General features: G+C 32.2%; 1 protein-coding gene and 1 long non-coding RNA gene across 4 annotated transcripts in view; one reads left to right on the top strand and one right to left on the bottom strand.

The window, feature by feature from the left end:
* LOC126734605 (uncharacterized) overlaps positions 1 to 16783 on the top strand; it is a 159601-nt gene that overhangs the window by 14725 nt on the left and 128093 nt on the right. The window lies entirely within an intron of this gene.
* The window catches only part of LOC126734603 (neutral ceramidase), a 294220-nt gene that overhangs the window by 241435 nt on the left and 36002 nt on the right, over positions 1 to 16783 (bottom strand). For all 3 annotated transcript variants that reach the window (XM_050438295.1, XM_050438294.1, XM_050438296.1), the window contains exons 2-3: positions 9181 to 9329; positions 6424 to 6567 (exon numbers count right to left, since the gene is read on the bottom strand). In XM_050438295.1, coding sequence (XP_050294252.1) covers positions 6424 to 6567; positions 9181 to 9315 — 279 coding nt within the window. In that variant the 5' untranslated portion in view covers positions 9316 to 9329. The remainder of the gene's footprint in view (positions 1 to 6423; positions 6568 to 9180; positions 9330 to 16783) is intronic.

Raw genomic sequence — 16783 nt, 5'->3', positions numbered from 1 at the left:
TGCCAATTGTGAGGAAAGGAACTAGAAACAATTCTGCATGTAATTTGCAATTACGAGGCCTTGCGTTGCAAAAGGCAACAAATATTTGGGAGAGGCAGACTGGACCCAGAAGCATTAGATACTACATCAAAAGCAAAAGCAAAAGACCGTGACCCTGTACCGGCTGGTACATTTCGAACTAAAGGTGGCGCAACATTATTTAACCGAATTTCAGTTCACATCACTTTGGACGTTCAAATCGAATTTTGTACCATTTAAAATATATTGCGAAAATCCCCTATACATGCAAAATGCATTTAGTCCATCATCTTTAGACAAACAAAAAGTATTTTGTCCACAAGACAAACAAATCGCGTTCGGTCCAGATGTAAACATGTTTGTTTCATACCCTAATTTCTGTCGGTGTGGTTTTAGTTTATGTACAAGTATTTTGTGTTTGTTTCATAACTTTTTTGTGAAGTTTAAATCACAATGGAGTCTGCAGATGGTGAGCACATTGCTGGTGATAGTGACCGGAGTAGCCGAAAGCGACAAATTAATTTAACAACTAGGGAAAGAAAAAACAAATGAGGTATGAATTTATTTTTTAATACTTATTTCTTTTTGTTCCGACTTTATACTATTTTAAGGTATTCAAACCATGATCCCGATTTAGAGCAATTTGATATAGCTTGCAACCATAAAAATAATTCAAATTTCAAAAATGTCAGCAAGTGAGTCGAGAAGATGTAATTAAACTTGGGGAAGTTTTTTAAAACCGTTCAAAATGGAATTTTAGGCAGTTACATTACTTTAGATTTACCTAAACGAAAAAGGTGTCGCAAGGCTGATGAAAAACCTCACTCTTTTGCAGTAAAATATTGCGTAAGTTAAACTAAAAGTGCTCAAATCCCCACGCTGTTATATAAATTTATTTTTATTAAAAAAAAAGATGGATATGAATGTTTTTTTACTTATTAAAATTAATTTTTTTTTAGTTTCAATGTTTCACCAAATATTTTTTAGGTTTTCGTTAAGCAACAAAAATTGAAGTTTATAATGGCTGTTTACAATGTTTGTCAGAGGAGGGTGAATACCATTTGCAGGAAAGTGCAAAGTGGGGAAACAGTTTTAAAAGAAAAAAGGGGAGGGGATAGACGCACTTTTAAGTTTGTGGATAAACTGAATGCTGTAAGATCTTTTATTATTCAGTTACGAGGAAAGGAAAGCCACTATGGAAGAAAAAATTCTCGACGAATTTATGTATCATCAGAATACAACATTTCTATACTTTCATTTCTACATTTCTGGCAATTATATAACAAAAAAGCACCAAACAATCTGAAAGTAAATTACAAATATTTCAGCTGGGTGTTTAGTTAATACTTTAATATAGGATTCAGTAGTCTCTCTACTGATGTCTGTAGCTACTGCGTTAGAACACAAACCAAAATTGCTTTGTCTTAAATTGCTACATAAAAACAAAAGTTATCTACTGAACTAAAAGTGCATAAATTCCGTGCATCACAATTTCATAAATTAATGAAAGTTGAAGATCCCAGTACCATTTCATATTGCTTTGATCTGCAAGAAGTTCAGGTATTACCCAAGGCTAACAATATACTTTTTTTGCATTACCAAACTTAATTGTAAAGACCCAGTATTCTATACGTGGATGGAGCACCAAGCAGGTAGAGGGGCGACTGCGATATCTTCCGCTCTTACCGATTTTTTGAAAAAAAAATACATTTCCAGACAATGCGACGAAAATCCGTTTTTTGCAGATGGGTGTGGAGGACAAAATAAAAATAATCATGTTGTGCACGTTTTAATGTTTTGGCTTCAAACGTTTTCATGTGAGCAAATTAGGGACATAGAAATTATATTTCCAATTAAAGGTCACTGTTTTCTCCCCGCCGATCTTATCTTTGGACGCACTGAAAAAAGCTTAAGGTCTCATAGTATTATAAAAACTCCACATCAATATTGGGATATCTACACCAAAGTGGGTGTAGAAAAACTTGGAACTGACTGGCATTTACTTGACATAAAAAGACTTTTGCTGCATCTGAAAAAAGTGACTGGCATTCATTCTTGTCGAAGACTTTTGTTAAAGAAAAAAGTTCCACCCATAATATTTTGCTAAAAACTGAGTTTCTATATCGCAATTCAGATGCGACAAAAAAGTTTCAATCACTCCTAAAACCACAAGCAAGATTTAATCAAATAGAATTAGGTTTGAGTCATGAAATAAAGGGAAAAAAAGTCGATAGTTTAAAAAAATTATTGGCATCTTTATCTGGAGAAAACTGGAATCAGGATCCAGAATTGGAATGGTTAGCTCCAATTTTAGAAAGCCAGTGTGAGGTTGAAACCAATGTTAAAGAAAGTGAGGACTGTGACTGTAACGATACGGAAGATGTTAATTTCATTTGAGTTTGTTAAAAAATAAAAATACTGCTTAAAGAAAATGGTTCTTTATTTTTTGGTGGTAATTTTACCCAAAAAGTTTTTCCAAATGACAATCAAAAGGCATTTTTTCCACTATAGACATGCAAATAGCATTTTGTCCACATGTTTTTCTAAAATTCCAAAGTTACTTTTGCTTCTTCTAGTCTGCCAGTAATTACTTATCCTAATTTTTCCTAATTTTTTAGTCTTTACTCGTTTTAACTCGGTAAGTAAGACCGATTCGTAGCACCAGTTTTTGATGTTTCCTGAAAATTTACAATTTTGGACAAACCGCATTTTGCAAGTCTGCTCCTCCATTGACATTTGAGTTTATTCACCTAATAAGAATTTCAACAGAGGAATGAGCTCTTGCGGTTTCTAGCCAAAAATCTTCTTTAGGCGGTCTTCAGGGTAACACTCCGAAGTTTTGATATTTGAGTTCGCCTTCTCGTTTGTTGAAAAGCTGCCTCATATTCTCAAAAACCGTCGTTAAAATAATTTATACAAATTTGTTCTCGGAACTCTGTTGGTGCGGAAGCATACGCCAGATTTACTAATCGAGCAATATCGGCCTCAAACTTTTGAAGACCTTCCTACAACCCGAGATCTGATCTCTCTCCAATTACACCTGAAATACCTGTTATAAATGGGCTTTACCGTATCTCATCTGTAAGGTATACACCAATACACCGAAGTTCAGCTGATTTTCCATTGGCACGATTCTTAGTATTTCTATAGCTTCTTTTTTCAGGCATAGCTTAAAAGTGATTACCTTTTTTTTCGTTGGCCCAGCGATTACTCCTGAGAGCGGCCTCGAATTGATTTAATTATGCTTCTTGGCTATAGAGTTATGATGGCTTAACTTTCATGTTTTATATTTTAAGAGCGAAATGAACAGAAGTCGCTTTTACTTCAAGTTCTTGAATTTTGTTATATACTTCTTCAAATTCTTCTTCAATTGTTTCTTCGAATTGGATCATTAACTCCTTTTGCTTCTTCTTAAGATCTTCTTGAAATTGTGAATCTCGTTCTTCTTGGTGTGGGTCTCGTTCCACTTATTACTTTCTGTTCTTCTTCTTCTACAAACATAACATTCTTCTAGCTTATTTTTAAAATTTGATTTTAAGTTTAGCAAGTCATTTTTATTTTGACCACGTCCTGATGTTTTTTGCCTTGCTCTTTTTGTTCTTCTCTTTGTTTCTTGTCCCGTTGTATTTGTTAACGGTCTCTTTTTCTTTATTCTTTTTACTTTGCTCGTCAAACTTCTTTAATATTAGCTGCAATAATTTTTCGGCTTCTATTTCTGCCTGACTTTTTGTTAAGTACATGAACTAAAGTGGGCTTCCAGATATCATTTAATTCTAACATCAATTATAATAAAATTCAAGAACACCCTCCGGTCTGAATACACACTTACTCCAGGAATACTCGTCTATGTCAGTAACATACTTTTTTGACAACGTCATAAACATTAACCGGACTTATTTAATTGTCGTTTAATTTTTTTCATGACAGACAAGAATAAAACAGAATTAAATAAAATGTTACGAAGTGTGGTCCATCTTAAAGGCTCACGGAGGAATTTTAAAATATTTACAATTTTCTTAATTATCTTTGCTGAGACAATAATATAACCTAAATTGGGGCTCAAATGGGGCTCTCAAACATGAACTACTATAAAATACAAGCAAAAGATTAAAAAAACCATTAAAATAGTTAAGGTTTTTACAGTTTCATGCCAATACTAAAAAACTTTTAATCTTAAATAGAGGAAAGAATAACTTACAGTAAGGTATCAATAAATCAGTGACAGTCGATACTTGAAAACAAGTATGAATTATTCAATCGACGAAAAATAGCCATGATTAAGTGGCATTATGCGGGAAACAGTTTTAGAGCAGTGGTATCTAAAATGCTTTTAGTTTTTTTCCCCACCAAGCCCATTTCGTCCATTTCAACTATTAAACGTTTTGTCAATAAGTTCGAGTCCAAAGGTATTGTAATAAATAGTTGTAAATGTTCAACTCAGGATATCGAAAATAGCGCCGAAGAACGAGAGAACAGAGATCTTAATATTCTACTGAGTGTGGAGGGAAACAAGATGGTTAGTACGAGGGTTCTTGGGCAAGAGGTAAATAAACATCATACAACGATATTGCGCACTTTAAAATAACACAAATATTAGTCGTATAAATTCAAAAAAACATAAAGAGCTGCAGGAAGGAAATAAAGAGTGAGCATTTTGTTTTGAAATGATGGAAAGAGCAAATAATGATAGGGATTTTTAAAGAAATATTTGTTTTACCGATGAATGTATATTTACCCTCAACAATGAAACAAATGTTCAGAATTGCCGGTATTGGAGCCAAGAAAATGAACATCGCTTTGCTCATGCTCGGACACAATATCCCCAAAAAACAAATGTATTTGTGAGAATTATCGGACACCATAGCATTGGACCCTTTTTTATGGACTATAACCTAACAGCTGAAACCTATTTGGACTTTTTTCAAAATCAAATTGGACCCGCCTTGGAAGAAGTTGTTCAGGAAGATCAAATGATCTGGTACCAAATGGATGGTTGCCCGACCCATATTATTCGTATGGTTAGAGAGTGCTTGAAAAATGCTTTTAACGGCAATATTATTGGTCCATGGTACCGGATACTTTGGCCAGCCAGGTCACCTGATCTTTCACAAAATGACTTCTTTTTGTGGAGTCATTTATAAAAGTGTAAAATTTGAGAATCTAAACTAGTTACAAAACGCTATTTCGTTAGAATAAAATAAAATTTCCCAATATCAACTTAGTAACGTTAGAAATAAATTTTATAAACGATTAGGATATTGTTTAGCTGTTAATGGGGGATTTTTGAACATTTGATTAATTGACGTTTTTATGTAATTCTCTATTATTTTTAAAAAAGTTATTGTATTTTATTTTATTTTATTTTTCCACACTTAGTAAAATATTAAGAGTTCTGTTCTCTTTTTTTCGGATCTATTTTCGATCTTCTGAGTTAAACATTTACAATTATTTATTGCAATGTCTTTGGACTCGAATCTACTAACAGTAGGTTTAATGGTTGAAATGGACCAGATAGGCTTGATGGGAAAATAAATTGAAAATATTTCAGATACTGCTATTGGTCTAATTAAATTCTAAGTATGATAAAATTATTTTTTTTATATTCGATAATAATAATTGTTATTGATTTAACTTCATCGTTACATTAAATAAAAGTTTAGATAAAAAAGTAATGTTAACGTGTCTTACTTTGAATGTGTGGTTGTGAGATTGATAAAACAAAAAAAATTTTTCTTGTATTCGGCTGTACGGCAGATTTGACAAAGCCTTATAACGCTGGTGGCTGGTGTCTGGTTTTACCTGAACCGAAAATTTGGTAATTTTGCAATTACATTTAATTGAATAATTCAAGATTCGCAGATTTAAAAAGAAGGTTTTCTAATAACACCGATCCTCATTTTCTTCTTTTTTCTCTTCTTCTTATCGACACCTCAATCTTTTTAAGCCAAATGTATATATTTCAAAGTCTATATATTTCATATAAGTCTATATATTTGAACTATATAGACTTTGTTTTAAACTTTATTTATCATGTTTCCTTCATCACGTTTATATTGATCTTTCTTTAAGAAGAGAGAAAAATGTTTTTTTAAAGTGGTTAAAAAAAATTAAGTGCCTAAAAAATATGAAAACTTTTTTCCAATTCCTGGACGCTATAAAAAAGATATCAACAACCTAAAAAGAATTAAGAAGATTTACCTTTAGCCTGAAAAACGCGAAAAAATATGTCCAATCCTTGGCACTATATAAAACTTACCCAGCTGAATCAATATCTGAGTTTATCAAAAGCAGTAGTTAATACGAATTACTTTGAACTTAAAAGTAAATTAAAGTTATAATTTTAATTAGTCTGCAAGATTTTTTTCTTAAATTTCTAAAAAGAATTATTACCAATTATTTACTTACTGCATTCTTTAATCCATAAGATACCATACATGCATCTGCTGATACAAAAACAACCCTAGTGTTACCATCGTCAAATATAAAGGCTCTTGCAAATTGTCTTAGATGAATTCCACAACCTTGTTGGTCCAGTTTTGCATAGCCCATCTAGAAATTTTCAATATTAGATTTTTTGGTATTATTTTTACTAAAAAAACCTTTTTAATTTTATGTTTTATAGAAAATATTCATATGCAACTTAAGTTTTTAGTAAAATACGCCGGATTTATTTTTTTGGAAATTTCTTTTGCCAACTTCTTCAAAAGAATTAGAATCCAGATATAATTAGTCAATCAATTTAATTATGCTATGATAGAAAATGTTCACAGCAGCTTTTAATAAATTACATCATGACTCATCCTATCTTAGGTTGCTACTGCGTCTTTGACAGAATCAGAATCCAGAAGTTTTTTATACAGAGTGTTTCGTTGATCATGTTACAAACTTCTAGGGCAGATAGAAAACGTCAAAAGAAAAACAAAAGTTCATATAAACATGGGTCCGGAAAAGCTTCCTCAGGGAGCTAGAGCTCTTTGAAAATAACCTTTAAAAACAAGTTTTTTTTTTAATAGCTAACTACTTTAGCTACCGCAACCAATTTTGGGAGGTAAATTATTGTTAGTACGTTTATTCTTTTGAACGTACTAAATAAAAAAAATATTTTCCAGGGGCTTCAGAATCAGGGGGGTATTTTGTAAATTTAGGCCCATTTCTTTAAGACTTTAATTTCTGCCCATTTCAGCACTAGATTATGATGTTCCTATGCTTTTTACATAAAAAAGGTACTCTTAGTAAAAGTCGGTAAATATCACCGTTTTTGTGGAAATTGACTAAAACCAAACTAAGATACAGCACCTGAATTAATTATTTTAATAATAATAATAATGTTAATTCATTGCCACTGTCAGTATTTTTTAAATTTGTCACTGTCAGTATTTTTTACATGATATTAATTCCCTTTTTATTACGGTTAAGTAATGTTAACGGTTAAGATTACACTTTTGCTGAATACGCCGATATGCTTTTAATTTATGGGGAAGTTCGATGTAATGGTAGAGCTGCTTCTCGATTATACTACTAGAGCGGTTTCCCGAAAGGCGAATCCCAGCTCACACACTTTTTGAAAGGGTCAATCAACGACTCAGGGAGACTGGCTCCGTTAAAATAAAACGCCAAGATAATGGCGCGCAAAGGAACATCCAAATCCCGGATTTTGAGGAAGAAGTGCTTCAGCGATTTGAAGATAACTCATCAGTAAGTACTTGAGCAGTAGCTGATGCGATGCATGTAAATCATGTTAGGGTATGGAACGTTGTTAATGAACAGCTTCTTCGGCCCTACCACCTGCAAAAGATGCAATCATTTAGGACCCAATGATTTTATGCCCCGCATGAATTTTTGCCAGTGGTTTCTTGACCGGTGTACAGAAGAACCTCAATTTCCGAAATATGTCCTTTTTACTGACGAGGCTTTATTACAAAAGAAGGCATTTTTAATTCTAAGAATAATCATGTGTGGAGTGAGGAAAACCCTTATGGTATTCATTTTAGGAGCTATCAATATAAATTTTCGGTCAATATGTGGGCCGACATTGTTGGAGAACGCGAGGTCGAATTATGTTGCCTCCTCCTTTAACGGGAAATATTTATTTATATTTTTTAAGAAATGTTCTGCCAGAATTATTAGATGATCTGCCTCTAAATATCCGACAGAACTTGGCTACAACACGATGGAGCGCCAGCTCATTTTTCACTTATTGTCCGAGAGTTTATACATGAAAATTTTGGAAGGCGCTGGATTGGCCGCGGAGGCTCAGTCACCTGGCCAGCGCGCTCACCAGATTTGACACCCTTAGATTTTTTTCTTTAGGGGCATATGAAAAGTCTCGTATATGAAACTCCAGTCGAGTCAGAAGAAGACCTGGTGGCCAGATATTTCGCAGCTGCTGAAGTAATCCAAACCACGTCTGATATTTTTAACCACGTCAACCTTAATATGGTGCGTAGATACAATAAATGTATCGATCGTGGCGGCCGGCATTTTGAGCAATTAATATTTTAAGTTTGTTTTTGTAATACCAATCTTTAATAAAATTTGTTTACGTTTCTAAAATTGTTAATTTGTTGGTTTTTTTATTACACTTAAAATCATTTAAACATTTTATGCCTCAAGGTAATTAAAGTGACAGTTAATTAATTTGAGTATCAATTTAATAAAGTGGCTACCTTAACTTTTTTTAAACATTTATTTTTTATTTATGCCAGATTTTTTTTAACTGTTTATTAATAATAATAAGTAATTAATTTTTGTATCTCATAACTTGCTTTTTGTCAATTTTCACAAAAACGGTGATATTTACCATATCGACTTTTACTAAGAGCACCTTTTTTATGTAAAAAGCATAGGAACATCATAATCTAATGCCCAATTCTGAAGCCCCTGGTAAATATTTTTTTTATTTAGTAGGTTCAAAAGAATAAACGTACTAACAATAGTTTACCTCCCAAATTGGTTGCGGTAGCTAAAGTAGTTCCGGAGCTATTACAAAAAAACCAGTTTTTAAAGGTTATTTTCAAAGAGCTCTAGCTCCCTGAGGAAGCTTTTCCGGACCCATGTTTATATGAACTTTTGTTTTTCTTTTGACGTTTTCTATCTGCCCTAGAAGTTTGTAACATGATCAACGGAACACCCTGTATATTATATTTTTCTTATTAATCTTACCAGGGTAACTTCAGCTGCAGGTCCGGTCATATCTGCCCTTCCTACACCTACTTGGTAGGTAGCAAACACTGAAGGGCATATTAGAAGTAGTAATCCAATAAAATGTCGATTTTGAATACATGATTTTTCGTTCATTATCTTAAGCTAATCTGAAAATAAAAATAAATTAGTTATTCGTATTTAATTTAGATATAAGAGTAGATGATAGCGATGTAAATATTACTGTAAATATTATAACATAATCCTATGATACATGAAATTTACAATTTCAGCGCCGCACCGTCTAGAGTCCAAACTTTTTCAAAGCAAATTTCTACTAATCTAAGCTTACTTAAATCAGCTTATTTTAGTTTGAAGATTGATATACACATGCTTTAACATTTTTGATGTGTTTAAACTAATCTACCCCTTCTGGCAGTCATGACTATTGTTTGTAGCTTGAATGGATAAATATTTTTTATTAAGTTTCTGTAAGAATGGTATCACTGAACTTTAGTAGTGGAGTAATAGAGTTTTTTTTGTACTTTAGCTAGTTGATAATTTTCAAATTCCTAGAGTATTATTATAAAGTTAAGTTTATTTTAGTTTATGAATAATAAAGAATTTTTTTTTTCATAACGATTTTATTTTTAAATATTATCAAAATAGCTATAATAATTCATTTGATCAATCAACTAAATTAATATATTTTTTTCTCAATAATTATTTATTATAGGAAAAATCTTTTAGAAAAACATGGCCTCTCTCTAATTAATAATTAAGTTAAAAATGCTGAGATATGCAAATTTTTTTGTATTTATTAATTACGCAGGCAATTTGATAGGCAATTCTTAAACATTTTGGTTTTCTAAGGTGGTATAGGAAAAAGAATTAATTTTTATTTATGATCATTAATGCGATATCTAATATTGTGTTAAAGATCTTAAGGACAATAAATAGAGCATAGTCTTAGTTTCTTGGGATATATAATTCTCATGTAATTAACTCAGTTTTATTATCGTATATGCCCTTTCCAAATTATGCATGGTCGTTAAATTTTAATAAATTAAAATCTATTATTAGGCTTATATTTTTAACGAAGCCCTTAAATTCTATTGTATTATTATCCACTTTAAGTATTATCGAGTTCTGTAATTGGGTCTTATAAATTTCATTGCAGAACAGAAGGGCTGCACATTTGCTAAGATTAAATTTTGGTAAAGGATTCTTCGATGATTCCAATAATACTCAAACATCATATTACTATACGGACATTGCAGGTAAACTAGGTGTAAATAAGAAATAAATTAGAGTATTGTCGGCATAGAAGTAGTATTTATAATATTTTAGGAAATTTACAATAATGAAATTTAATACTAGCCCATTAATTAATACCCCCCCAATTATATTATTACTAATAATAATAATAATAATAATAAGTTTATTCAAGTATAAAAACAAAAGTTACATAAAATAAGAAGGCAAGGTAAATATCCACAAAAGGTTACCCTTGTTCGTAGAAGAATTAGCATAATCTAAAAAATTAAGTACTAATAAAATAAATAAAGTAAAATTAATAAAGCAGGACAAGGAGAAATAATAAAATCAATAAAGGAAATAATAAAAACAGAAACATCAAAATACTTTTATAATTATTTAAATTTGCTATCGCATGATCATAATTTGTTTATTACATACTGAATATGATTATCTTATTTCAGATGTGGATCGAGTATTATGTCTAAATATTTGATTTTACATGATCATTGAATTCATATACAGTGCATCCGTACGGTAGGGAATAAATTCAATAAAAATGAAATGGACCGTTTAAAAAAAAATATGGAATTTAAAAATATAGGGTGACTCTAAAAGAAGATATGATTTCATCATTATGTTTTTTAAATGAAAACCACCGTTTTTTGTTGCCGAATCAGAAATAACGCATTTTTTTACAAAGAATTTGGTACAAATGAATAGTGGTTACATAAGTAATTTTGAACGAAAAATTATGACAAAATGTAAAATTAAAGAAATACCTATCTAAATTAAATGTTTGTATTTTGGTTTTTTAGTTATTGTTGTTGTCAGAATCAAAAAATTAATGCATTTTGGTGCAACTATTTAAAGTATTTTTTACATTTGCAGTGTCATCATGCATTTCATTAGTAACTACACTTTGTTACCTACTGTTATTATATGAGAAAGTTAACTGGACATGAAAAAAATCGAAATCTTGTGCATGATTGGTTTAGGAGATATGTCGCGTACTCAAAAAAGAGGTAGTTTAGTTGTTTAATGTAACTCATTCTGCTCGGTCGCATATTAGCCTAATAACAAGCATAATAACCAGAGTTAAAGCAAAGTTTTATGAATTCGAGGTTTAATAACTGAAGAAGATGAGAGAGTTAAGAGAACGTTAAGCTTTCTCTTAACGGACCGTAGCCACAATCACAGGCACAGCTTCTAATGTTGATTTATCGCGATCTACTATGCATAAAGTAGTGGAAAAAGCAAAGTTCCACCCTTATAAAATATTCTTACTTCGAGAGCTATTGGAAGATGATTTTGATCGCCAAAATAAATCTTGTGAGTAAATGCAGCAATTATGTAATGATAACAATAATTTTGTGAAACGGATAATATTTTCTGATGAAGCAACGTTTACTCTAAACAGCCATGTGAACAGATAGATTTGTCGATACTGGGCGACCGAAAACTTTTATTGTTTCATAGAATGTCATACACAACACTCTCAAAAAGTCAAAGTTTGGTGCGGTTTAATGGAAGGAAGAGTTCTAGGACCTTACTTTTTTGATGATACTCGCACTGGTGCTGCACTTTCTTAAAAATGATCTAATACCCGCTCTGATAACTTCCCTCGATTACTTTTTATGGGGATACTTAAAAAGTAAAGTGTATATCACTAAACCAGCGACTTTAGAAGAAATATGACTCCAGATGTCATTGACAACGTTCAAAAAGATTTTTTAAATCGCCTTGGTTATTTTCAGGTTGTTAAGGGTGCTCAATTCGAACATTTAATTTAGAGAGGTATTTCTTTAATTTTACATTTCATCATAATTTTGTGTTCAAAATTGCTTATGTAACCACTATTCGTTTGTACCATATCCTTTGTAAAAAAATGCGTTTTTTCTGATTCTGCATTAAGAAATGGTGGGTGCCATTTAAAAAACATATTGATGACGTTATATCTTTTTTTGAGTCACACTGTATGTTGCCACGTATTAAAACCTTAAACCGATTATTAAAATTGATGGGTTGGAGCATTTTTTTCAAAAAAAATTTCATTTTTATTAAATTTATCTGCTACTTTACGAATGCGCTGTATATTTGTCTTGCCAGGCGATGGTTAATTCATTAAATTGTAGTAATGAGTTAGGACAACATCCGAATGACATAAAAAAAGTTTTGTCACAGTTAACAGTATGTTTTTTATTAATAAACCATTTAAATAAACTAGAACTTATTTTCAACTTTAAGTTTTAAAACCTCTCAAGACTTGTCGTTATAGATAACCACTGAATCATCAGCAAAATAAATGATATCTCCTGAGAATGGATGTGAAAAATTATATTTATATATAAATTAAACGAAATCAGTCTTAAAACAGTTCCCTGAGGAACTCCCATATTTACAGATGATTCTGTACTAAAAACATCACCAATTTTCACACTTTGTAGTCTTTCAGATAAATAACTTTCAACAAACTTTAAAGATATCCCTCTAATACCGTATTGTTAGATAGATTGATAAGGTATGAAATAAAGTTAGTTGTCGCTCAAGTTCAAGGTCGGTTTGAGTTAAAACTTTGTACCAGGTCTTATTTGAAAGTAAGTTACTTAATTTGTTTTTGTTTAAATATTTTCATTATTATATAGCGATTTAACCTTTTCAAATTATGATGAATCAGACACATGATGAATATTAAGAATTATAGGGCAGTGAGCATTTATTTTTCATAATAAATAATTTTATAATAAATGATTCTAACTTATTCAATGTCGACTTTGCTCAAACAACTATGTGATGCACTATTGGCACCTGTAACTTTACGGCTGAAATAAATTCATACTCACTCAAAACGTTAATATACTCATATCTGTGTTTATTAGTTGCTAAGGTGTCAATATTTATGTCTGCAGTCCACATGCAGAATCCAATTTGCTTAAATTTGAATAATTAGAAAGAAATAGTTCTGGATTTGTGTTAAATATTTCTATGCACGATGTAAATATTAATCTTTCTTTGATTAAGTGTCACTTCTAGATTAATTAATTTAGTTTCCCCAAAGTTGATACTATGAGTTGTGATTTTTGTCCTTTAAATTCTGTTTAATATATACAGGGTGTCTCACGACGAATAGACGCGATCGATATCTCAGAAACTAATTTTTTAAAAATTATGAAAATTTGGCAACATGGCACAGTTGATGGGGGCCACACAACTAAAATATTTTGACAGTTATGACGTTTCCGGTTATACCGGAAGTAGGTGTAATGTATTGAATAATAGGATTTACGCATGGTAAATATGGCAACCTCGCATAGGTATTTAAATGTACGAGTTGGGCAAAAATTCGATAAAATGCAATGCAGTTCAGTTATTTTTGGGGAAGAGCAACAATAAACGGTTACTGTTCTTCTCGTGTTTTAATTACCATTCCTGGATATTACACTGGCGACGATCGATACTCACGTTAGTAAATTGAGGAAGAGGAGAGCACTTATAGTGGGTGAACAGAACAAGTATTTAAAATAGTATAAGTTTAAATAGTAGTGAGTTAGTGCAATTGTATACCGACTGTGACTGACGACATGGCGGGTGTCGGAGACATGGGTATAAATTTAGTGTTTAATCCGAAGGCAAGTGACTGGAATGTGTTTTATAGCAGACTTACTCAGTACTTCATAGCAAAGCAGATTACTGATGATGCCATGAAAAGAGCTGTATTGCTTTGTAGTCTCTCTGAAGAGGCTTACTTGTTATTGCAAAATCTTTGTGTACCGGATAAACCGGAAGCTGCGAGTTTTACGACTCTCACAGATTACTTATCAAAGTATTTTGAGGAGAAAAATGTAGTGTGGGTAGAGAGGGGTAAATTTTATGCTACCTATAAAGATCAGGACGAAACGGCACAACAGTGGTCAACTCGCCTAAAAGGATTATCCAGTAAATGTCAATTTGGCACTGCTTAAGAGACTAAGCTGACGGACATTTTCATTAATCACTACAATGAAGGCAAGGTAAAAAACAATCTCTACACACTTAAAGCTACAGTTGATTTGAGCAAAGCCGTAGATACTGCCGGCATACAGGAAGCAACAGAGTCTGGCATAAAAGAAGCCGCTTCCCTACCTTTGGTAATCAAAAGAGAACCAGAGCCATCAGCAGAGATACATAAAATCAGGCAAGGCCAGCAGGATTTCGCGGAAACAGTGGCAACCGAGCAGCAGTACCTGTCCGAAACGTAGAACGCGTTGGAGGCGCTAGGCATAGTTCTTGGTCCGGAGAGGGGCCAGTGTGGGCTGACGAAAGATTGGCAGGTGGGAGAAACAACAATAACAGGTGCAATAACGGAGTCAGAGGTAAGTGTTTTCGATGTGGAAAAATAAATCATACGGCAAATCAGTGTCCATTTAAAGAATATGTTTGTAATTTCTGTCACCGGCAAGGACATTTAAGGGCAATGTGTAATAATAATAAATTTGTAAATGTTCTGGATGTGGCTGAGAATAATAGCGACTCGGAATTATATCCTGTTTATACATTGTGTACTGAAACTGATGTACCAATTTTTGTAGAAATAGTTGTTGAAGGAATTAAAATTAAATTTGAATTGGACTCAGGCACCGCTGTATCAGTTATGCCACAAATTTTGTATAAAAAATATTTTTTTGAGATGGAATTGTGTGAAACTAATGTTGTTTTGGTAAATTTTTCCGGGCATAGAATTAAACCGTTAGGGAAACTGCAATTGAAGGGAACCTTTAAGAATAAAAGTAGGATTATTGAATTTTTTGTCTTAGCTACAGACGGTCCCGCCTTATTGGGCCGGAATTTTATAAGGTCATTTAGTATGGGGTTTGAGGAAATTAAAGATGTTAAAACAATTGATGTGGATTTTGCAATTGAAATAAAAAATGAATATGCAGGCGTTTTTTCCGACCAATTAGGTACTTTTAACAAGTTAGAACTGAAATTTAATATTGTTCCGGAGGCAGTTCCCAAATTTTGTAAACCGAGACCCCTTCCTTTTGCGCTAAAAGAAAAGGTTGACAGGGAACTGGAGCGATTATGCAAAACGAACATTATTTCACCCGTCGAATTTTCAGAGTGGGGCACGCCAATTGTGCCTATATTAAAAAAAGATGGAAATGTAAGAATTTGTTGTGATTATAAAATAACAATAAATCCATTTTTAGTTGCAGATAAATATCCAATTCCCAGATTAGATGATTTGTTTTATAAATTGCAGGGAGGTATCCATTTTTCTAAAATCGATTTGAGTCAAGCGTATCAACAAATTCTATTACATGAGTCCGCAAAACCATATACCGTTATTAGTACACATAAGGGTTTATTTCATTTTAACCGTTTACCTTTTGGTGTGTCTTGTGGCCCGGCACAATTTCAGCGTATTATGGAACAGATGTTTGACAAAATGTCACACGTCGCAGTATTTTTAGATGATATTTTAGTTACAGGGGTTGATAAAAATGCACATATCAAAAATTTAAAAGCTGTCTTGGATGTATTAAAATCAGTGGGGTTGACTGTAAATAAAGATAAATGTGTATTTTTTTCGGATTCCATTTCGTATCTGGGGTTTGTGATTGATAAGGAGGGCTTACACAAATGCAAAAAAAAATTGCAAGCAATTCAGGAAACTAAAAAGGCTATGTGGTATTGGACCGAGGAATGTAAGCAATCTTTTTTAAAGATTAAATCAGCTTTAATGTCTGATAATGTATTAGTGCATTTTGACCCGAAATTAGAATTAACTTTAACAGTAGATAGTTCTAATTATGGCTTGGGGGCAGTACTATCACATGTTTTTAAGAGTGGGGTTGAAAGACCGATTTGTTATGCATCGCGAACATTGTCCAAGTCTGAACAAGGATATTCAGCCTTGGATAAAGAAGCAACAGCTATTGTGTGGGGAATTAAAAGATTTTCTCAGTACGAATATTCCAAGAAGTTTAATTTAATTACGGATAATTAGGCTCTTTTAGCAATTTTCGGGCCAAAGAAGGGCATTCCCGTATTAGGAGCTAATCGGTTGCAGAGGTTTGCACATTTTTTAAATGGGTTTAATTTTAATATTAAATATGTAAATACGAAAGAAAATATAGCAGATTTTTTAAGTCGCCTTCCTATAAAAATGAGTGATCAAGAAGTAGAATACTCGGAATTTAGTTTAAATTTAATTGTAAAAGAGTCTGAAATTCCTGATGATATAAATTTAATTGCGGAAGAATTAAAAAAAGACTTGGTCTTGGCAAAAATTTATGAATACGTTTTATTTGACACATGGCCGGTTGACAATGATAATGAAATTAAAACTTATTTTTACAAAAGATATGAGTTAAACATAGCCGAA

Source organism: Anthonomus grandis, chromosome 3 (genome assembly GCF_022605725.1).
Source record: "Anthonomus grandis grandis chromosome 3, icAntGran1.3, whole genome shotgun sequence".
In the NCBI taxonomy this organism is placed as follows: domain Eukaryota; kingdom Metazoa; phylum Arthropoda; class Insecta; order Coleoptera; family Curculionidae; genus Anthonomus; species Anthonomus grandis.
This window is presented reverse-complemented; position numbering and strand designations above follow the sequence as displayed.